Source organism: Solenopsis invicta, chromosome 4 (assembly GCF_016802725.1).
Source record: "Solenopsis invicta isolate M01_SB chromosome 4, UNIL_Sinv_3.0, whole genome shotgun sequence".
Classification (NCBI taxonomy): domain Eukaryota; kingdom Metazoa; phylum Arthropoda; class Insecta; order Hymenoptera; family Formicidae; genus Solenopsis; species Solenopsis invicta.
In genome coordinates, this window is record NC_052667.1 from 8,344,699 (window position 1) to 8,370,373 (window position 25,675).

General features: G+C 29.5%; 1 protein-coding gene across 4 annotated transcripts in view; it reads left to right on the plus strand.

Moving 5' to 3' along the window:
* The first annotated feature begins 6,971 nt into the window (after positions 1–6,971).
* The window catches only part of LOC105196280 (gustatory receptor for sugar taste 64f), a 28,767-nt gene continuing 10,063 nt past the window's right edge, over positions 6,972–25,675 (plus strand). For 2 of the 4 annotated variants that reach the window (XM_039447878.1, XM_039447880.1), the window contains exons 1-7: positions 6,974–10,055; positions 15,358–15,422; positions 16,744–16,891; positions 17,017–17,135; positions 17,222–17,416; positions 19,268–19,377; positions 20,181–20,351. In XM_039447878.1, coding sequence (XP_039303812.1) covers positions 9,958–10,055; positions 15,358–15,422; positions 16,744–16,891; positions 17,017–17,135; positions 17,222–17,416; positions 19,268–19,377; positions 20,181–20,351 — 906 coding nt within the window. In that variant the 5' untranslated portion in view covers positions 6,974–9,957. Of the gene's footprint in view, positions 10,056–12,989; positions 13,884–15,357; positions 15,423–16,743; positions 16,892–17,016; positions 17,136–17,221; positions 17,417–19,267; positions 19,378–20,180; positions 20,352–25,675 lie in introns of those variants that run through there. The other 2 variants (XM_026137072.2, XM_039447881.1) reach the window with 2 other exon arrangements.

Below are 25,675 nucleotides of genomic sequence, written 5' to 3' on the forward strand. Positions count from 1 at the left end.
TTCAAAATGATGAATAGTGTATTTCGTAATTCAATCCATTTCAATCCACTCGAATCCCAAAATATTTCGGGATTCCAATAAATTTGCATAAATCAAAATAAACTGTAATTTTCTATTTATTTGAATTTATTTTCGTTTGCTGGGTTATTATTTACTTTGTTATGCCATCGTGTAAATCAAAAAATTATTTTTATGCAGGAGAAAGTTTCGTGTTACAAGATCTGTGTCAAAGTATAACCGAGTATTAGATTGGACATATTGCTTTACTAATTATTTTATCACTATTATTTATTATTATGTTTTATTGTCACTGAGAGAAAAGTGTTCAATATTTGTGACTATTTGCATGATAAAGTAATTTATGATTAGAAGTTATTGCTGCTGTAACAATTTAACTTTATGCTTATAATTTTACCAATTATGAAAAAGTTTTACGATAAATTAAAATAATTTTAAATATTAATTTAGTAAAATATTATGGATGGTAAAAATGAAATAAACACACTGGACTTCTGTCCAGTAAATGCAAACACAATAGTATGTGACATAACTTTTTTGACATCTGTCTATTACTTGCACAGTAATAATACCTTATAACTATAATTTGCATGATTTAAACTATAAATATTGCACCGAAAATAACTAGAAATTATATAATTAAATTATAGTAATTGCAACCATCTTTTTCTCCCAGTATTTGTAATAATACTTCCCGTAAAATTTTTTTATGCAGGAGAGAGTCTCTTTTACACAAAGTCTGACTAAAATTTAAATCTGAGAAAAAAGACGCCACGTATCGCAAACGTAGCATGAATATAATTAAGATTGCGAAAGTTACTTTGTCGTAACTGCAATAGTTACATCTGTTAAGAAGATTACTACTACAATTACTATTATAAGTAGCCGACTTTGAAAAGAAACACGTTACAGTTATCATTATTCAAAAGGTAACATGTCATTATTTTTTTGTTAGTTTCTTTAAGGTACGTTAAAGACATTATTACTACAGAAAAAATTAAACATAAGCATATCGATTTTGCTTACTGTTTAACAAAAAATAAGAAGAAAAAGACAAAAAGTACATTGTAAGTATTAATGAATATCTATATCTTTTAATTTTGTTAATTCATAAAAAATATTTTTCTTAACTTTAAATAATATATTATTTAATATATATTTTATTCAATTAAGATAAATAATATTAAATAATTCTTACAAATATAATTTTGAAAAATATATTTAAAGATGTCTGACAGTGAAGTTGAGGAAACTAAGGAAATGATTTATCGATTTAAAATAGTAAAATTTATTAAACGAGGAAAGAAGGGACTAAAGAAGGAAATTTATATTGTTTCTGCAACATGGATACGTTGGAATAATAAAACAAAAAGATTGAAAGTACCATTTCTTTCTACTTTACATACTAATGAATATATTGACTTATTTCGTGATACCGTGAAATCAGAATCTGAAGCGCCAGAGTCATGGCCTGTATATAATGTGGATATCATTGGCGAATCAAGTATGAACGTCAATTAGTTTAATAAATTTATAAGTTTTAGTTAATCGCATATTGAAATTTCACTTTTTAATTACATATACTGCTCTATAATTTTTATTCAGGGACATACACAGACGCAGTCGAACGACTTTTGTTTCTCGAAAGAACAGAAACGGCATTCTCCCAAAATTTAGAAGATAATGATGCAGAAAAAATTAAAAGAGCGGAGACTGTATATAAACATAAAAGATTAAAAAAAAAAATGAGGAGGAAATTATAAAGTTATTTTCTGGAGTTCCCCTATTACAAAAAGAAACTTATAACTGTTTAGGTGTGTAATAATTTAAAATATATAAAAACAATATTTATTTAATAACATATTCGGCATTTTTTTTTAAAGTGTAACTTGTGTAAAGTGAAATATGTGTCCTATAGTACCAAAAAGACGCGTATAATTATTAAATATTGATATAAAACTTATAAGTTTTATATAAAAAATACTGTATTTTGTCAATTTTGATATTTTACATATTCAAGATTTTAGATATTAATAATTACATATGCATTTAAAATATGTTTAGACAGATCCAATTCAAAAACAAAGTCTTTAAAAGAAAAATCAAAAAGTGATGCGAGTTCAAAAACACACAAAAGTAAGATGCTTAATTCATGAAATTTCTATACCTACTTAATGGCAGAGCATCAAATTTTAAATATAATCTATTTTTTTTATTGAAAATTTGTTGGTATAATATAGTTCAAATTTAACTCTTCTATGTTTAACTCTAAATATGTGTAAACCAGAAATACATATCAGGCCGGTTTCTTTATTAAATTACTTTTGTTTATATTTAATTACATGAATTAATTTTGTACAGATTTATTTGTAACATTATAATATAGATATATGTCATTATGGAATTATAGGATTGAATGTTCTTAGCACTGATTGCGCAATTTGGTCTAAACTGCAAAAAAAGTTCGAGAAAGAAATCTCAAAAATTAATATTAGTAAGTTTTAGAAAAAGTATTTTATTCAAATATTTAAATCGTATGTGTACTTGTAATTGAGTTTGGCCATTTTGATTTCAGAATTAGATACGCTATCGACCAATGTAGAGAGTCTTATGCAAGACATGGAGGTAGTAATGAACAAAATTTTAGATCAAGTGCAGTCTAACAAAAGTGCAAACTTGGATAATAACATATATTTAAAAAAATTATACAGTGTGAACACTTTTGCCATTATGTAGATTATTCCACTACTTTATCTAAAAATATAACGCATATTATGAAAATGATTATAACACGCAATATCGCGATGGAGTACACGGCATCTAAAATTACTCCTGGAAAAACTTTAATGATAAATCAACATTTGTATAAATGTATAAAAGGTTAGTGAATATTTTATTAACAGTAATTAATAATTTATTGAAGAAGCTTCAGTAATATTTTAGTTACTAAAATTCGTTGCGTAATTAATAAATTTTGTTTTTCTTTAATTTGTAGACACATTTTTCCAAAAGAAATTCCATGGCGTAATTGCAACTAAAAAAATTCTATTGAAGGCATTGAGTTTCTCGCTTACCAACGCGAAAGATTGGGATGGACACAGAAAGGATCGGTTTAAGACGAACGTTTGACAATTTAGTTTTTGTTTTATTTTTATCCTATTGATTTGTTTGCAATTTAATTCGTTTGCTTATATTATTCTAATTTTGTACTATATATTTTTATTACTATTATTGTATTGTTAATGTATAACTTATTTGTAAATCTCTTTTACTTCTATCTCTTCTCTTTTTGTAAATTTAATTGAATCTTCTATAGCATAATTAGCAATTTGAATTTCTTAGTTTATATGTTTTGTCAGTAATAAATAAAATCATATCATACGTTTCAGAATTCTTATTAGAAAATGCATTAAAACTAGATTTTAAAACAACCTCGTACAACTAAAAAAATAATTTATTTTAATTAACTTTTTAAAAAAGAGATGAATATAATAGTTATAGAGTTACAGAAAAAAGTTAACAATAAGCGCTTAAATTTCTTAAAACGACAATCTTATTGATGCATTGTTATTTTAAATGTAAAAATTTTACGCATTTCTAACATTATCGAATTATTTTATTCATACTAATACTCAGTTGTATTCTGCATTTTGCCGATAATAAATCACATCTATTTTAAGAACTCGAAACCAAAATATATTTAATATACTATTGAATTGATAATCTAAAAAAAATTTATGTCTGTTCTTTAATTACGTTATCAAAATTATGGGCTCAATATTTTTCAACTAAGTGTCCGCCAAATTCAAACCTTGTGATAAAATCGTCGTAAACCAACGTTCAAGACTGGTTTTAAAGAGTAAAGTTTCAATTTTTTACGGTGACTTTCTCAGAGATGATTTATCATTTCATTCTGCTGAACGTAGACCGTAAAGAAAATAACAATTTGCAATATATATAAAGTAATTATAAAATTAGTTGCAGAAAAATGTAACTTAGTTTCATTCCAATTATAGATAAAAAAAAAGGAACGATGTCAAATTGCAGTTACTGAGAAAAAGTAATTTTAACTGTAATTTCGTTACGTATAATGAGTTACTTTCTAAGCCTGAATGTAATTCCGCATATATTTACCCAAACTGAAATTGTGCTACGAAGTAAAGAAAAAGTTTAGAAGCAAGAGGTTCTTTGAAGGAGGCTGAAGTTGGGTAACTTCTTTTCCCCGGAGATGTGTATCGAGTCGTCGACGCAACACGTTTTAGCATAGCGTGACGATAGTCACGTTATCGAGTGATGTCCCATCGAACGTAACGGCTATTAAACGACGAGGTGGCCTCGCGGTAAGCGCGAATCTATCGGCTCTCCCGGCTTGCATAATTTATAAAGGGAGGATATTAAAGTAGGCCGCGGTCTGCGGGAACGAACCGCAGCATACGCTTACATGCGGAAAGTATGCGCGCATACTGTGCCACGCACCGGGGAGACGGTGGCAGGTGTGGTGAGACAATGGGAAAATTCCGTTTGCACAGCTTGTCAGGAAGATGAGACCGTCCACGTGCGCCGTCCGGGAAAATGCCCGTGAGAGGACAGGACAAAGACGGCGCCGTCGCGTACGTCTATACGCGCGGGGTGCAAAGAGAGAACGCCGGATGACCCATTTCAGTGACGAGAGCTCGACGTCCTCCGCAAAATGTGTGGCGGCGAACTATCGCCAATACTCGGCTGCCGTTTCCGCACTTTTAAATGTCGCCGCATAAAACGATCCCTCTCCGAAAAAAAAAAGCGAAGAAGAGAATAGAATCTCAATAGCGCGCGTCAAAGAATCTATATTTCGCATGAACGCCCTCGCCATGTCGAGCTTGAATTTCCAGTTGCGTCTGTAATAGAAAGGAAAAATAAAGGAAGATAACGGTATGAGACAATTAAGGAGATAAGAAAAATTATTTGTTGTATTTATTCTCAAATGAAATGGAGAATATTAAATGTATCAGGGATGGAAAGTGCGTTATGCATAACGAGTTATTGTTACTCGCATTTTTTTCATAATAACGATTTGATAGTAGAGTTACAATTTTTTATGACGCACTGAGAGAAAAAAAATGATCGCCATATTATGTTAATTTTCATAATTCAATTATAATTTATAGTTATTTTCGCTAGTTGTACTAAACCAGCTAAATTATAATTATTATTTATTATTACTACGTAAACAACGAGCAATTGTTAAACAAATAGTTATGTTCTCTATAATTGCATTTACTATATACAAATGTTTATTTTATTTTTACCATCTTTGTCATATTTTGTTATATATTGATATTTAAAATTATCATAATTTATAAAATGTTATCATAATTGGTAAAAAACACAAAGTTGTTATTATCATATAACATTTTAACAGTAACAACTTTGGAAAAATGGAATTTTTAATTATAATTAGTTTACCATGCAATTATAGTCACAAGTATCAAGCATTTTTTTCTCAATGCGGTAATGCCAGGGTTGGATAGTGCTTTTATTTTTGATAAGTAACCCGTCGTTGGTATGCGTTACACATTGAACAAAGTAACTCGTTAGCTGACTCATTACGTAACGGAGAAAGTTACAGGTTAGAATTTGTCAAGGAGTAACACTGTTAGAATGGTCAAGGACGAAGACTTTTGTCTGTTCTGGGTGTAGAGTATTTCAAAGGTGGCTTCAATAACGCAAGTATTTTATCTTTTTTTGTTGTATCGAGTATCCTAATCAAGTACTGTTTTCTCAGAATAATTTCTCAGAAATTAAAATATTTTTTTAGTACTCCGAGTCTTATATGCGAAATTCTACACTCATAGGAACTTTGAGTGTAGAAAGCTCCATACCCTTCATAAGGAAATGGTAACGATCGATTGTCAAAAATTGATTTGTCAAAAGTGACTAATCTGATCTCACCATTATTATTACGGAAAATTGTGACGTCAAATTATTATTATGAAAAAGTAACAGTAATGAGTATCGGCGTATTACTCTCCATGCCTGGTTCGTATATTAATATGTACGATATTGTATTAAAATATTTCCATAGCACAAATAATAATTGGAAATGAGAGTCAAGAAAATAACGTAAAATTGATTAAAATATTTGTAGTGATTATAGCGTAGAAAGTCGTGCGTCTGCTCTTCGCTGAAAAAAAAAGTTTGGTGTTTGTAACGATATGTACATAATTGCATGGTAAAATAATTGTAGTTAAGAGCTCCATTTTTATAGTTATTATTGCTAATGTTGGTAATTATAACTTTATGTTTATATTATGATAATTTTCTATATTGAAGGGATTCTAAAGTTAGTCCCGTTTTACTGATTAAATGCAATAATTTTGTAACAACTTTTCGTATGTATTACTTTTACAGATTTGGAAATCCCATTTCAGAATTTTAACTATATATTTTCAGCAATCGAAAGAGAAAGATGAAGAAAGGAATAGAATATGGCACAGAAAAATTTATTTTTCATAAGAAAAATTATCAGCATTACATCAAGCTTGAATTTCTTTAATTTTAAATGCAAAAATAATCGCTTTTCAATATCAATCAAAATAAGAGACGGTCAAATACAGTGGGCAGACACCGATGTTATTCGTACAAAATCTGTAGTTTATTTAAATATAGAACGTTTCGGTTTTACATAACCATCCTCAGCTAGTTTAAACAATTTTCAACTGATAATTAATACGTATATGAAACTTGAACAATTTTCGAATTTGTCTCTGCATTATTTGAAAGAACTAACATGACAAACGACGTATAAATAATAAATTAGAAATAAAAAGAATTTCTAATTTATTATTTATATGTCGTTTGTCATATTAGTTCTTTCAAATAATGTATACATTATTATAGAGATAAATAATGTATACGTTATTATATATATAGAGACAAATTCAAAAATTGTTCAAGTTTCATATATGCATTGATTATCAGTTGAAAATTGTTTAAACTGGTTGAGGATGATTATGTAAAACCGAAAAGTCCTAGATTTAAATAAACTGCAGATTACGTACAAATAACATCGGTGTCAGCCCGCTGTATTTGACTTTCTCTTACTTTGATTGCTTTCGCTGGGTCGAGCTTCATATCTCTGCTTTTCAATATATTTTGTTGTTAATCCATTCATCCATAGACAAATTGATAAAGTCGTAGACTTAATTGTTAATTCTCAACAAACACGATTCCTTAATTATATTTTCAAATCAGCTAAAACAATCACATCGTTGACAGTGAGAAATGCGAAACAATTTTATTACGCTGATCAATATTTGCCGGATATCAATTGTTTAAGAATTTCAAGACCCGCGGTCGATGTTTGTGTTGATATTGAACGCTTATCAGTTTCGCGAACTCCGACAGGTGCATTCTTGATAGGCGAGAGTGAAAGGTATGATGAATGCACGCTCTCATTTGATGTATATAATAGGTCGTCATAGGCGTTGAAAGTAAACAGAGCAAAAAGAATCGCTTTTCCACGTCTAATCCTGACATTTCCCGCGAAGTGGCTATCATCATCAACGTATAATTTTTATCGAACACTCGGAGTGAAGCTACAATAGGCGTACGAACGCTTATTATAATATAATGGCTTTTGTCTCACGTGAGAGAGTATTCAAAGATCCAACCCTAATTTTCATCTACGATTTCATCTATCTCATTCAGATGAGATCGGAATATAAATGCACACTGACTTCTATCCGTCAAATTTGTTACGGCTTGAAATCTTCGAGATTTCCTCGGAAATTCTGTCGCACAAAAGGAATCGTGCAGAAAAGAATATCCAATACGATGAGCCAGAAGTGCATACGTGAAACCAGCGCGCGTTTAGTTTTGAGGGGAAGAAATGCTAAACGCAAATCGCGAATGACAAGTTGAGTACCTCTTTGTTACGTGGGACAATGCATGCGGCTCGTGTCAGGTCAAATTGCCGCCCACAGGTGCGAGAACTGCTACAACCGCCGCCGCCGCCGTCGCCGCGCTGGAGGCTGTTATTTCTCCTGCATGTACAAGCAAAGATTACATGCAGGATAGAGACAATAAGCGCATAAGTTATTAGGGGTTTCCCCACGGCTGTCAGTGTACGTTCGAACGCGCACTGTGACAGGCAACATTGTTTTCCGACTCGCGTCTCATTGTTCCATCCTACTGCGCACTAAAGTACCCTCCCGCTTCGTGAAAGAACATGTAAATTAAAAGAGATTTGCGAAATTTTATCACGCAAGTTAACGCCGCGCTTTGGAAATGATTCGTCGCTCTTTTGCAAAGTATCGAAAGGGTTAACAATAATCTATCTCTTTTTTCTTTCTTTGTTTCTTTCTTTCTTTCTTTCTTTCTTTCTTTCTTTCTTTCTTTCTTTCTTTCTTTCTTTCTTTCTTTCTTTCTTTCTTTCTTTCTTTCTTTCTTTCTTTCTTTCTTTCTTTCTTTTTGAGCTTTGAGCGTCGGTCCGGATTTGCGCGATGTTTTTAACTTTTCGAAACACAACCGGTTTCAAACTCGATTTTTTTTCTCGGTAGAATGAGAACTTGATTCCCAAAACGGATTCCCCTATCAATGCTTTGTAATCCTATTTTTTTTTTGCACTTTGCAGGAAACATGAGGTAAACTTTTGTCTCTCGGTCGCTTTTCGCGATACACGCAGGTCCCGTCCTCGATTTTCTCCTCTGTGAAAGAATTTTTGTCGAATTGTCGCAGTCATTTCTTGCTTCGATTCAATGTAATCGCAATTAGAGATTACTCGTAGCGACTCGTTCGTAGAATCTTGTATAAAAATATGCGTCGACCCTTACAAATAATATTTTTCATTGGGTCGCCTAATTTGACTCAAGTGTTTTTTATTTAGTACTTGCAATGAAGAATCATGTAGCAAAGGAATTGTGTGCCGAATGAATTTGAAGTGCACTGTTAAAAATGTTATGCAATTCAATGTATTTTAAGTTAAACATTGAATTTAATGTATTTATGATTGAAAAGTATGTGCACGAAATTTAGTGCATTTTTGACAACTTTAAATGTTTTTTTTTATGTACGTGCTTGAAATTTGCTTCTGTTACATTGCATTAAATTCTACTGCCAATTTTTGACAATGTAGTGAATTATTTCTCAGCGAAAATAAAATACAAGCCATAAATTGAGTGAACATTACTAAGATCTTTCTTCGTCCTTATCGTGATCTTGGAGAAAAATTTCATCTTTTTATTGAAGTATTTCATAGAAATTTTATACCGAGTAATGGACTAATGGACAAGTAAGATGATATTTTATTACTTTTTCAATCAGATTTTATATTACTTTACTTTTAAATAAAACTTTAATGTTTGCTCTTTTACAAAAGCTTTTCGAGGGAATATGAGATAAGCAATATGATTGAAGAAAGTATCTAGTTACTGTGAGAACTGCAAAAAGAAGAACGTTGTTAGAATTTTTTTGAAGTTTTATGTTCAATAGACTTCTCGTAGTAAAGCATCAATTATCAAGAAGGTATAATTGCCTATTGATAACATTTTTTTTTATTTTTTTAGACGAAAAAATCTTTTATAGTCTATACATGTGTGTCCATTATTTGGTATCAATATGAAATATTTTGTATTCAATAAAAATTGAAATTTTTCTCTAAAATCGTAATTAATAGGAATAGTAAAAAGAAAAATTAAAATTAGTGATGTTTATTCGATTTGAGGCTTATATGAGAATGGATTTACAGATTTTTCGATTTTTACTGAAAAATAACAATCCAACATAACTTTGAATCCATTTAGCACATAATACTTTTTCTACGTTGCAATTACCAAATAAAAACACTATATGCGTCAAATTGGAGGCGGCCCATTGAAAAACGTTACTTGTTAGAATTACGCAGAGTAACTCTGATGAAACCGTGCAATGTTTACTATTATAGGAAAATTTTAACGCATAATGAATGAGATGAGTGAGGATAAAAGTAATGCCAAGAATACACTTCGTTCTGCATGGACGGCTGGAAGCTCTAAGTATCCTGTCATGATTAAAACTCAGTAAGTAACATAAATTGTATTTACCGAATTGTGCGATACATTTCTTTTGCTATAAGAAATAGCATTTCGAAAGAATTTTAATATTGTGCTTAAGAAAATTCATTAATCTCATATGAATTTTATAAAATTTTAAGAACAATTAAGTTTATGAATAATTTTATATAAACAATTTTAAATATTTTTAATTTTTTTAAAATTTGTGTAGTTTTCTTAAACTATAACTTTCTAAAATAATATCTTATAGAAAACTTATGGCAAGGAGAATTTTAAATAATCTAATCGTAAACAAAATATGAGAATTTTGAAAAATTGTATTTATAAGAAAGTATGAAACCACATTTTGGAATTAAAATAATGAAGTTTTAATGTATTATTTTTGTGTAAGAATATGAGATGCTCATGAATTATACAATTTTCTTTATACAACGTCACACCAGTGTAGATATTTGGCAGCGACTTGTTACTAGATCAAAATCATTACTATTATATAAACAATTTTTCTTTAATTTTTTTCTTATCGATATTTATCAATATTATAAAAATATTAAAATCTTAAATAATAAATTATTGTTTTATTTATAATTATTGTAAATATTACATTTATTTTGTTATATTTATGCTATGTATACTTATATTTTGTTTATTACGTATTATTTTGAAGATGGCATCGTCAAAAGCTCCTTTTCAGAAGATGTATATAAATAAAATGTCATGTGTGACACTCTTTCACCTTTAGTGGAGAACCTCCTTAACCTTCGATGAACTAGGTGGACGACGTAGCATACCCCAGAGATTTAAACTCCTATAACTTTTTAGTATTTGTTTTCTTGTTCTAAAAGTTTAAGGAGTTTATTCTCTTTTTATTGTTTTATTTTTATTCCGTTTTACTTTTATACCTTGAAGAATAAAGATCGATGTTATGATAGTCGGAATTACTGTCGTATTAAATTAATACATAATACTTAGCATGAGATAGCCTAGGATATCCATACCTCACACGGTTCGTCACGCTAATTTTTTCCACCTGATTCGCGGAAGGTTTAAGAGCTATTTTATTCCAAGCAGAATAAGCAGTAAGTTAAGATTCATCGCTCGAGCATTCAAGCGTGATATTTTACTTAAACGCTTTTATTTAACGTTCGATTGAAGACAGTTCGATTGATTTAATTTATTCAATTTAAATAGGGCAAAAGTAGCAATAATAAAACTCTGAAGAAAGACAAGATCGAGTGAACCTGGCTTAACGAGCACTCTGCATAATAAAAATCGATTTATCAATTATGATTCGCAAATAAACGCCCTTTCTTCAATAAAGGCGACTGTACGTAAACATTTCAATTTAATGATCCGAGCATTCTCAGTTAATACAATTCACGAAAACCACGTTGAAATTAATCGCGAGTGATCTGTTCTCTCATTAAACGAACGTTACAACGTTACTTTTATTTGTCATTTTTTTTATATTAACACATTGTTATATGTAGATTTCTTTATTATCATAATACCTATATTTTATTACATATATTATTATAGTGATTAGATATGTTATTTTATAACTGCAAATAAATAAAAATAAATGTTGCGATTTAAATTATTTCCAGCTATATGTATATATATATATATATATATATACACACACACACACACAACAATATACAATATACAATATATTATGTATTGAAAAAAAAAATTATTAATTAGACTAAAGTTTTCAGTTTGAATAAATTTCTTCAATTCAAGTATCTACATATTTAAATTAAATATATAAATATATATGTAGTTAAGTTATATAAATACCTAAACTGAAATTCAAATATTCTATTTATTTAAGTCAAATACATAAATACTTGAATTGAAAAAATTTAATTAAGTTGAAAGCTTTGGTCAAGTTAATCATTTTTTTTCTCGTAGTGCACAAATTACTACAAGCTATTGCAAGTTTGACGTGCCGAAGCTATCTTGTTCTGGCTTGTCAATTGTCTTTTATTTCGCCTTAAGCCTGGAGTAATCGATTGTTGAGTACGACGTCAGATTAATTAATGGGTGCTTTCCAATTGCTTAATACATCTTATTGCACAAGAATGCGCAAAGTATAATGTTGCGAACATAGTGTGAACCAGTAATGTGTACGCTATGCACATTTCGGATAAAGCTAGGATTATTTTTCAATACAATTCTTATGCCTTAGCATTTTTTAATTCCTGGAAGTGAAGGAAACTGCGTTTCCATTATTTCAATCTCATTTGTAGCTGTCACAGTTTTAACTAATTGTTACTAGAAAACACTAGCTTACACAGCCGATTAGCAGCCCTCCGATTGAATGCAGATGAATAGTGTTGTGTCGATGATTACGACAATTAAAACGCAACTTTTGTGTCATCATGTACACAAAAGTGTCTAGGGATATTGCAATTGAAAATCACCCATTAACGATCTTATCACAATTACACGAGCGTCTATTTTCACTGTATTATTTCTTTATGAAAGATATATAAATATTTACGCAAAATATATTATCTTATTTTAATGTAAAATCTTATTTAACAGGCGACTTAATATGCAGACAACGTAATTATGTTAAATAATTTTTTATTTAATAATTTAATAATGTAATATCTGTCAAAGATTTCTTTATTGCTTTTATTATGCAGAAATAAAGTATAAGAATGGCTCATGTATGCTTAATAAATGGCACATGTATATGTATATGCATATGCTTAATAAAAACGAGATGAGTAAACAAGTGTATTAAAATAAAGAACAACATTCTTATTAATTATTATTGAATAAAATAATTAGTATGATTTTTCCAATTTTATCTTAAAACTCAAAAAAATATTCACTTATTTTTGTTTTTATTTTTATTTAAAGTAGTTCTCAATTTATTAATTTTTTCACGCTTAAAGACTGTAAAACCTTAAATAGAAATTTAAATATCATGAGAGAGAGAGAGAGAAAGAGAGAGACAATTCTTGTTATTACACACTGAGAGAAAAAAATGCTTAAAATTATCATATTTTAACAATAATTCATAGTCATTTTTTTTATGCCAACTGTACATTCATAGTTGTTTTAATCATGTAAATTATTGCAGCTATTACTCATGTTTACAGGAAATAATAAGCGAATGTTTAAAAAGTAATTATATTTACTATGATTCTAACAGCATTTACTACATAAAAATATATATATTTTATTTTTGTTACCATTTGTAACTTAAAATTTTATAAATATAATAATTATATTATTAACTTGAAGTTGACAATTATAGTAAAATTATGTTATAGTAGAACTATAAACACAAAGTTATTGCAGCAGTATAACTACACAAAGATTCTTAATCATAATTATTTTACCATGCAATTATAGTCACATGTATATCAAACACTTTTTTTTCGGTGTATCTCCAAAATTATTAAAAGAAAAATAAGTCAGATTTTTTTTTTCACTGTCGATAAATCTAACACGACAGTTCTTCAAGGAAGATTGATTCTCGAGAATTAGACACATACAGGGAAATCAAATTTTTTTCCAGTATTGTACGCGATAATGACGTCAGATTCGCTTCTCGGAAGCGTGTACTTCTCCCTTCCCGTGCTCGGGCGCGAGTTTCTCGCGCCTCGCTGTCGAGGACGAGGTCTCAGCAGCCCCGAGTTTCCACTGGCTGTCCGAAGTGGACATTTATTGAACCTGCGATGTTTATAAAGCTCCCTCCGGCGTCCTGCCACCTCGCCGTATGATAAAGTTCTGAAATAACGAGTTTTATCTTCTGTCCGTCATGCGAGCGTGTTCTGTGCACAACGTAAATCGTGGCGTGCCTCGCGCAAGGTGCGTTTTGTATTTCCGAGTGATAAATCACCGAAGAAAAAAAAAGAGTCGTGCTCGATTAATCTGGTGTAAATGAGTATTAATCGAAGTTAACTGGACTAGTAGGGAGAGATATCAAAATTTATGTCCTCTGTAAACGGATGGAATTAAATAATAATTTACCAAGGAATGTTTTATACGTATTATATAAATTATATTAATAACATTATATATATATACACACACACACACACACACACACATATATATATATATACACACATGGGATGAACAAAATAATGTGAACTTACACACATAAGAAATACATTACTTTTTATTTTTTAGTAAAAGATTAATCTACTATTTGTCTTTAATTTAAATTCTAACCTTGTTGAAATAAAGTCATACATTATTTAAATAGAATAGTATACATCATCAATAGAATGATGTATTATTCTTTTATCGGAACATATTTTAATTGATTACAGAACTAATGTTGAAAAGAAAAGGTTCTCCTCTTACACTGTGTTTTCCAAAATTAGCATCCGTCCTTCAAAACTTTAACATTTTTTCTGACCCATGTAACTGTCCAATTACATCGGTAGATACTTTATATATCATCGAGTTAATGCGAGCAGTTTTGTAGGGCAGAATGCAAACAGATTTTCTCTTCCAATATATACATCTTATGCATACCGTAATAACTTTTAAAAGATATTCTGTTAAAAGATATAACATTGCATTAGTGATTATTTAAGCATTGTATGATCTTATTTAAAAAATAAAATCTATATTAAATGTTGAGATTAATATGAATCAATCACTAATTAATAAAATGAGTATTGTATCTCTCAGGTGTTCACATTATTTTGTCTATCCCCTGTGTACATATATAATAATTAAATGATAAATTAATATAATATATTGAACTTTTTTCAATATAATATATGTATATAAAATATAGAAAAAAAATTTAAATATAATTATTTTTATTTCTTGCTTCAATACGGAACGAACGATTTTGCTGAAATATCTAAAAATTTAGCTGAATACAGATTTGAAAATAATTATGTATATAAGACGCTCAAGCGTGATGAGCAAGGCTGCAAAAAGTTTAGACATTTTAGCATTTGAGTGTTCTCCGCAATTATTTCGATGGCCTCACAAAAATATTTTCACATCTGTATCCACAATTTTTAAACTTCACTGAAACCGATTTTATCTTTCTGTGATAAAATTGAATAATAACATCTACATCTTAAATATCTACATTTTAATTAACACGCTGAAAGTACGACGATCGATAAGATATTCCTAACTTATGAAAGGATATAAGTTTTATTTTTATTTATCAAACGTAGTCCGTTTTTAAAGATATTTTTGTTCTATCGCGGGTATATTGCGAATCGCGAATTATTTATATGTATTAAATTGGCTCGCGACGTGGTGGAAACGTGCTGATATGCTCATAAAAAGTAAGAGGAACTCTTTCCAGATCGCCCAAGAACAATTTGCGCAACAGCAGGTTCGATTCCATGAAGTCTGACGTGATGCCCGAAAGTAAGTTCCGGCCTCGACCTAAATATTCACAGTAAAATTTTTTTGTGTTAAATTTAATTGCATGTTTCAAATGGTCCACTTAAATAATGTTAATTAAACACAAAATGAAAATATATTAGAAAGTAACACAAATATCATGTTAAAAATTAATACGAAGAAACTTTACCCCGATAGGCACATTGTGCAAATATTGCACAATAATAATGTTTTAAATTGAGGAAAATTTTACAATAATTGTGCTAAGATCATAACGCAACAGTTTTGTCGAAATAAATTTTCTAAATAATATTTGTTTTTAACAAAAATTACTTGTTCTAACAAAAATTAGACAAATTTAAGTTTGAAATCAAAGTATTTTACGATTATTTAAAGAAACCGTTTGATTTTTTATTTAAAATGTATTATCATGTTAAATATAATAATGTTTCACGCTGCAGCACTTCTACATTATAATTTACGAATAATCATGCTTTTTGTTGAACATATGTATATACCTATGCACGGAAATAGCAATTTTACTTTAGCATATAAAAATTTAATTAGATACAAATCAGAAAATAATTTTATGTTGGGCCATCAAAATAATTATGTAAAGTATTCAAGTATGATAAAGTTGTTGCAGTTTTGACATTTTAGCAACCAAGTTAAAAATACCATATACTTTTATTACAAATTTTGTAAATGTTTTACACGTAATAAAATATTTTTTTCATTTATTAAACAATTTCTAAATTTAATTTTACAAATGTATATTATTGAGGTGATTCACCGTATCGTTAAAGTTTTGCGGAAATACTATTTCAAAATTAATTGCGCAAAGAGTTATCAATATTTTATAAAAGGTCAATACTTCTATATTTATTTTTATAAATAAGTACAATTGCAAATTATAATTTTTAGATTTATATTGCAAGATTTTGTCATATAATTTAATAAATGTCCTATCGGGGTGACACAGATAATTTGGAAATAAATTATAGAAGCTTATTTCTTCACTAAATTAATATTTGCAATATGTTAAAACTTACATTTTATCTTAGAAAATTTAGGTTTTTACACTACAACTTTTTTTATGTTATTTATCGATTTTTTATCCGTAAAATGTGTTATTTTAACACTAAAGCGTGTTGAATATCAATTCAAACAAAAATGTCAATATTATTCATTGCATGATTTACTCAAATAGTACATCATATCACGTTAAATTAATATCCTGGCATATTAAAAATTCAATAATTTTAACACTGACCGATCTTAACACAAAGAATTTTTTACTGCGTATCTATAAATCAATTTAACATGTTGATGTGACGGTTTTCAGTGTTAGCGCCCGTCGTGTCCTCGTCGGATGTCTTCAATCCTTCCACCGACAGTATGCACGCGGCCATGAGACCGATCATCATGCTGGCTCAATGCTTCTCCATGCTTCCGGTGTGCGGTGTCAATAAGCCGGACGCTTCGTACCTTCGGTAAGCGAAACGCTTTGCGATTGCATAATTGAGTCTTTACCTCGAACAACTCGCTCCTTCAATTTTATAACACTCCCCCTCTCTCAGAGTTCTTACAAATATCTCGCCTCACGAATATCTCGCAGATTTACATGGCGCAGCCTGAAAATCTTGTACACGGCGGTCGTTTTTCTGGGGGTGCTCCTCATATCAATCACCAACATCCTGCGTTTGCTCAATACGGGGATAAATTCTGCGAAAATGAGTAAGTCATCCTCGTCAAGTATAAGTGACATTTGGGATTTAGGAGCCCGCTTTCTCGTTTCTAAACGATCTTATTTTAAATATTAGCGGGTTTCGTTTTCTACGCCACGGCCCTGGTGACCGCCATCCAGTTCGTACGGTTGGCGATGCAGTGGCCTTGCTTGGCGTTAACTTGGGAGAAATTGGAACGCGAATTCATCTCGAGACATCGGCGTATCTCGAGAACCACTCTCGCAACTCGTTTCAAAATCATAACTGTCATCGTCATGTTACTCGCGTTAGGTGAGTGCTAGTCTTTAATGATCGAATGAGAGAAGAATTACGTAAGCACTTCCACATTTTATTTTATTTATTTTTAATGGACTCAATAAAATTCTACGGAAAAAAAACAATTTTGTTTAATTACCCTAAAAATTTATCTAAATACAGAAAATAATTTGATTACCTCATCAAAATAATTATGTAAGTTGTTTAACTTGATTGCTAGGCTGTAAAAAATTTTGCAGTGTTGCTCCTCGTGTTCAAACACATCCTATAATTATTTTAATAGTCTGATAAAATTATATTCCGATCTGGCTGTATCTTTACACTTATGTAACGAGAATGGTCGAAAGCAAATTTTAGTACTATTATAATTTCTTTTTTAGATAAAACAAACTCTCTTTTTTATAAGATTCCCCAAACTGCGCGCGCCGCGCGCGTCATAATTTCCAGATTTAAAACAGCTTTTAGAGAGAAGAATCCATAAATGTAATATCATGAAAATTAAATGCTAATCAATTTTATAATTTTGATGCTTACAAACATCACTGCTGTTTCCCCCTTCCTGAAAACTGTAAAGAATTTATTGCAAAATTTATCTTGGCCAGAATTTGGATCTGGATCCTTCAACATTCTGTACGGGTGTTTTAGCCAGTTTGACCACTGAGGCACTTGGCAATGTTTATCGTATTAATCGATGATGTGCAATGAGTCTCAATTTCAGCCGATACGCATGTAAAATTTTTATATTTTATATTATAATTTTTTTTATATATTTTAATAAAACCGTTCTGTTCGCAACTTATATTTGAGTTAATTTCTTTTTTTCTTTTTTTATAAAATCACATTAACACATCCTAATTTATATCTTTGACAGATAAGATTTATTTTGATTTGGCTACTCTAATCATTTTTGCTTAAACGTCAAGATCAAATTAAACGCTTAAAGTTCAAATAAAACTTGTACGTCACAGTTAATGCAATGAAAGGATAGTCTTGCTAAATCATTTAAAAATTTCTCTAGATACAGATCTGAAAAAAATTTTTGTTACGTCATCAAAATAATTATGTAAGACACTCAATTTAACTGTTTTAGAATTTCAAAACATTTTGCAACCTTGCTTGTTATACTTAGCGTCTTACATAATTATTTTGATGGTTTAGCAAAATTATTTTTAAAATTTGTATCTAGCTAAATTTCGAGATATCTTAGCAATACTATTCTCTTCCTGTGTACTCTCTAAATCGGTGTATTATCACTGAAAGATAGTGAATGCATTCTTATGCATTCTTATATAAAAAACAGTATTCCTTTGTGCTATATAAACATAATATTGCTATATAAACTTAATTTCAAATATTAAATTTATTTGGTAATCTACATTGCAATTGTCTTGTTAATTAGAGTAATGTAATTTTTAAAAATTACGACAAATTTTCTAATTAATATAAGTAATACTTTTCAAAATTAACTTTTACGTAAAATTAAGTTAAAATAATTTGCACGTTGATAGTGTTCCAGGAGATACAAAGTTGTGCCAAAAGATTTTTTTAATTGCAAAAATAATTGAGATATAAACAATTAAAAATTTGACTACCAATTTGTTTAAAAATGCATGACTCGGTTACTAAACTAGCTGAATTCTTCTTTTCAAATTTTGCAAAAAAAAATGTTCTAGTTTATGAAAGAAATACACTACAAAAACGTTTTTCTTTTTTCAGTGAAGCAGTAATTATACATATAATAAGTATAACACTGCTTGACAGTAAGATTTCATTGATTTCGCGCGCGCATTTAGAGAGTATAGTTAAAATCGCATATAAGAAACATGTGAATTTCTATTAAATATATATTTTATATTAAATATATAGTGGAACATACTGCCGCTGTGCTTTCTACATATATCAGTGCAGTAGAGTGTGCAGAGTATCGCGGTGACCCGGACATTGTCGGTATTTATTTCCAAAAGCAATTCGCTCAGGTAGACCTTGATTTTTAATTTTATTGCATTTTAGTTGCAAATCTCTCATTTTAAATGTTTTAACCTTTAAACTGTAACGTCGATCTCATATAGATTTTTTTATTATAAAGAACTTATAAAAATAGTAGAAATATAATAATTATTAGATCGCTGTTTACCACAAGTTATGGTGACCGTTTATTCTAAAGAAGTCTTATTATTTCAGGGAGCTGTCCTTTAGATTAACTTATTTTTTCAAAACTCTATTTTGTTCTTATTTTAACCTGTTGCTCTTTATTTGTTTTTTATTTTATTTTAACTTTTTAAAGTTTAAATTCTTTACTCATTGGCATTTTAAATCACTTGTGATTTTTTTCAAATATTACAGTTTAAAGATTAATAACGCGTTGTCTCGCTGTTTATTCTGTACTGAGAAAAAGAATTTGTTGAAAAATGAAAATATTTAGTCTAATACGTTCAACTAAACGTTAGGTTAATTCAACATTTATTTAGTTGCGTAAAAAAGATACATTTTTTTTTAACATAAATTAATTAAATCAACTCAATATTTGGGTAATAAAATTTCAGCTTGATTTGAGGGAGGAGAGGGAGTAGTTTATTCGGAAAAACAGTCCAATATTTAATTGAACGTTGGACTAAATATTTTCATTTTTTACCAAATTTTTTTTCTCAATGTGTAAATAAAAAAAATCGTTTTTTAAAAGTTAAATAAAAAAAACTAGAGGAAAGAAGATGCATGTATAATACTTACAATCGTTGCTAATTAAATTAACGCGTAAAATTAATTGATCAATTTTATACAGGTCTTTACATTAACATCTTACAGTCTCTGGAAGGGGATCGTGGCTGAAACCATAAATGTCCTTAGCACATTTTCGTGGAACTTCGTCGACCTGTTTCTTATGCTTATTAGCATAGCTTTGGCGGGCCAGTTTAGGCAACTGAACAGTCGTCTCTTTTCGATACGGGAAAAGGTACAATACAATATCTATATTACAAGATTTCTGTCTTTATTGTGATAAAACTTTGAGACTGAAAAAATTGTATTCTCAAGAGAGAGAGAGAGAGAGAGAGGGTTTAAGAATTTTTTATTTTTAAAACTAGATTCGTCAAACATTTTACATAATTTTTTTAAGTCAGAATGAGTAAGTGGACTCTCTTTAGTAGCCACACGCACCATTTCATTCAAAAAATTTTTTAACTAATTATAACAAAATAATCGACTTGGTAACGTAATGGTCGTTCTGAATACGACTAAAATAGGCGCGCGCTACAGAGCTTTCAACGTTACATAATTTTCCACAAATTACATAAATTTAATATTACACTATTAAGGGATTATCGATTTAACATGCATTTTTTTAGATAGGAATAATTTCTTTTAAAATATAAACCAATTTTTAATTACTTCAAAACAAGATTTCAGATTTTATGGATAAAGTCTATGCCGATAGCAAAAACCGATGTTTACCAGTATTTTGCGGAAGAAATTAGCAAATCTGGTGTTTTTTAAACTAGTTTTTATTAAAAATGGTAAAACATGGAAAATATGGAAAACCTTTTTATATTAGATATGCTTCATACTATTTATGTAATTCGCGAAGAAATTTTCAAAATAACAATCATTAGACACTTAACAACAAGTGTTTTAGAAGTCAAGAAGTATTTCAAAAATTATCATTATGCAGAGGTAAGACTAAAAAATTTATAAAATTTTGTGCAAATCTCAATTACTTAATGAAAGAAGATAAAACAGTCAATAATATTTTAGAAACTTTTATTCTTTTATATTTTTTATTGTTTCACATTTGTAAATGATTTAACATGAAAATGAGACAAGTTACAAGATTGCCCACCTCATTAATCTTTACGATGTAATATGAAAAAAATACATTATTGGCGCAATTATGGATATTTTGCTTCGACCACTTTTTTATCTATTTAAAGTAGTTTAAAAAAAAATCTCTAAAAATTCATGAACATAACGTATGGGTTATAATATGCTGAAATAAATGCGCAAAATGATGTTTGTTCTTTAAATGCAAGCTAAATTATACATGTTTTAATTATGAACTTTTAAGTTTTATCTAAACGTTCTTACTAATCGTTACGGCGAACGCATTTGACAAAATTAAGAAGAAATATGCTATATTTATTGAAACAAAATGCAATTTGTAAATTTCACTACTTTTATTTTAACACATACTCATATTGCATAAATAAATTAGCTTTATGTTACAAGATGTTGAATAATAAACATAGACCAGATTTATAGTAGTATAATAAAATTTGTAATTTTATTATTACTGTTATATTTGTTCTATTATTACTTTTATCATTAGTGTTATATTTTTCTCCTTAAATTAAAAATTAACTTAAAATATAAAATTTTATCTGCAACTTTATTGTTTCAGAAATCCATTTCATATATTAATTTGAATAAAAAGGACTTTATTAAGGCTTTGTTGCTATTGATTTTATTTTTTTTTTAACTATTAAACACATCGCTTCCAGCTCCAATCGTAAACACAGCATATTGGTCTGGGAGACTCGTGCAACTTTGAAAAGTCATAACTTTGGTTCCAATCAATACTTTTCAACAAACTCTTTTTTATACTGTCACATTTTTTAGACTTTTCAATAAAAGTTCACCTTTTAATAAAAGTTCACTTTTTAATAAAAGTTATGTACATACGGCATTGCCGAAAAATAATGTTAAGTTATTAAAAAAATTATTAAGCAAAAATAAAAATTAAAAATTAATGTTTTAAATTAAATCATACCTTCGTGCAATAAAAAACTTTTAAGAAATTTACAATATGGCGTTGGTTAAATTGTCATTGTCATTTCTTTTAAAAGTATAATTATGTGACAAGGAAAATATGATTACAAAAAATTTTACTTTCGTATTATCTAAAATTTAGTTGACTTCTGAAGCTGAGTAACATGGTAATTGACAGGGTATATTTCTACCTCCTCTCTTCTATCTCATTCTCTCTCTGTATGTTAGTAAGCGATCAAAAGTTCGTGAGGATCTTCTAGATCTAGTGATGTGTTTAAGGCTTAAACTATATCGATTAATATAATAAAACAAAAATATTTTTTAAAGTTATACCAATACATATACACACACACATATGCGCGCACGCATCCAGAATGTTCCGAAATGAGCGAATTAAAATTCTAGTAATAAAAAGAGTTCTCGAAAACTTAAATAACATAGTTATTAGTAAATTTTTATTTATATTATGCGGTAATTTTTGAGATATCAGAACTTAAAATTAATTAATTAAAAATTGCGTTTTCAAATGATTACCAGTCATGCGGTCACTAAAACTACTCAACAAACAAAACTAAATTAAAATGAATTAAAAATTGCAATTTATTTTAATTTTTTTGAATTTGCGTATTAAAGTCCCAGAGTATTTTTGAATTCAAATGAATTAAAATACGAAATGCGCTATTCATCATTTTAGATTCGGACAGATTCATGTCCCCGCTATATTATTTTTGGATTCGATTGAATTGAAATGTGAAATGAGCTATTCATCATGTTGAATTCGGACATATCCATATAATATTATTTTTGAATTTAAATTGAATCAAAAAATGCGACTGTCTAAATGTAGTCTGTGATTGGCCAGCTTTAAACTCTTATACCTCAAAATTATTATTTTAAATAAAATCTTACAAATATTTATTCTATTTGACTTCGAAAACTTTCGAAAACATATTTTAGTGTTAAATATTAGTCATTTTTATAGTTTTTGCCAGTTTATTTCACTGGAACGTTCAAAGTGATAAAAACCGGAATTTGAATGTGGTTTTTTCACCCACTTGCTTTTATGACTTCCTTCAGTGGGAATTCCTCTAAAGAATAGATTAGTAGCAGATATTCTTAATTTTAATAAAAAAATATAAGTAAGATGAGATTGTAGGATTTATTTTATGACTGATTTTCTATAAATATAAAAGGAAATGTAAATTTAAAATATTAAATCCTATGCAATGAAGAAACACTATTTTCTGTTTTATTACGAAAAAAAACAAACTAATAAAAATTAAAAATACTCATCTTTAAAATATGCATGTTTGGCATAATCTGTCAGCTCTTCGAGTCACCTTTTATTAGCCTCGTACATTATTTAAATATTATAACGATGTTTAAAGATTTAGGCACCAAACACTATATTGCATGTGTTAAATTATAACGATTTAATTATTGCAAACAATCAAATAAAACATGATCTGCACATAATGTCATTGTCAAGAAGTTTATTAAAAAGAATTAATATTAATGAAACCGTGAATTAAAGCTTCTGACTCTTCAACCCAGAACTCCGCGTTGACGGTAGCGACATTCCGTTGCGGACAAAATTAGAACTAATACACGTGAAACGTGACAAATTGACGATGAGATGTTGTCGTGCATGTCATTTTGTTATTATGTGTTTTATTGTAAAAATATGACTCGTCTCGTATTTAGCAAATTTGTAAAAATGGACCGCGAGTAAAGTTTCTTTGAATTTTATACATAAAAGTACATTTTTCACTCCTTTCAATAGCTATTCGTGTGTTTTCCTGTCTGAATAGGCGTCACTTACGTGCTTTTTACGTCTATTTACTGACTGCTAGGCAAAAAAAGGATAGTCGTGACCGATATTTAGAAGTGTTTTAAAGCCATCTGATTAGTTTGTTTTATCCAAATTGGCTTTATTTACAAATGGCATGTTTGACAAAATTACGTGTCATTTCAAGCAATTTTTTGCTTCTGACGTCACTACTTCAATATGGCCGCGGCGAGTACTCAGGAGCCTTAAATTAATTTGTCTTGGTTGTGAATAACACAGTGATTTACTACATAAAATGTATCTACATAAAATGATTACTCTTTTCGTATAGGGAGCGTGAAAAACTTTGTGCTTATTTCGTGATACATACTATAAGTAAAGAAGTGTTACATCCAGCCTTAAGAAAAGGGAGGCTATCTCTCAAAAAAATTTCTGGAATTTGAGGAAGGCAGGAAAGGATGCAACAAAGACTCTTTTATTCCCGTGTCCACACTAGAGGGATGTACGGCACGAGCCAAATGCACTTTGATGACTCTGAAATTACGGGTCAGCGTGTAATGACACGCTTTAATGCCTTTTCAGAATCGTGCGATTGTTGGTTCTAATTAGAGTCAGAGAATTTAATCTCTTTAACCTTTTCGAGACTCCAGGTACACATGTGTGGTACCGATAAAAACCGTCTTGAAAGGGTTAACTCGGGATTGGATGCAGTGTGATCTTCTTATTCGGAGAAAGAGTGACGAGATGAATTAACAAAATAAATTGTTTATATTAAAGCATTTTGAAAACTAAAATTTAACATATATTTTGTTATTCAAAGTTTGCATACATTGTTGTTTTATAAGATTATTTGAGAAGATTAGCATAAAGTACATAATTGTTTATTGTTATATAAAAAAAAAACAAATTAAGTAGTCATTATTAATTAAAAAAATTAAAACTAGAGTACATATAATTAGTTATTATTACTAAGAATACAAAGCAATTAGTTAATGATTATTTGGAAAAATTAAAATTAATGTACATTATTTATTATCAGTAAGAAATACAAAGTAGTTAATTAAGAAAAGTTAAATTATAAACATTATTATAAATTTGTAACGCAGAAAAAAATGAAATTAATTTATTTCACTTATTGTGACTGTTGACGGACGGAAGAAATTATAAAAAAGATCAACGACGAGATAGAAACTGCGGGAGAGCTGGGTCTCGAGTCCTGAGGAATTTTAGGTTCTTCAGGAGGAGCTGGAGAAGGGAGTTCGAGTTCCTGAAGAACTTCCGGTTCTTCAGAAGCGGGAAGTTTCTGTTGAGGAACTGTTTCTTGCTCCAAAGAGTCGCACCTTATTTCCTTGAGGAACTTCTCGTATGCTTGGTCAAGGAGTATCCGCGCCCGTGTGACTCGTTCGCGGCGATGGTGCTTCGCGGCTCGGCGACCGATCGTGGTTCGCGCTTTTCCGTGGTTGACCACTATCAATCAGATTCGAATGTTAGTTATAAATTCGAGGGAGCCAAAGAGAAAGGAATGAAAAACTTACTTGTTAGTAATTAAAGGCGATGATTCTTTTTGTCTCGTGGACCTCGAAAGACGCTGGCTCCTAGATGGCGTTGGTTTTCGAAAGTGATTTAAGAGGCAAAGCGCGCACAGTTTTGAGTTGGATTTTTGATTAAACGGTTTAAAGTTCGCGCACAAGAAGATCTAGAGTCGTTGGGCGCAGGTTCGGCTTTCG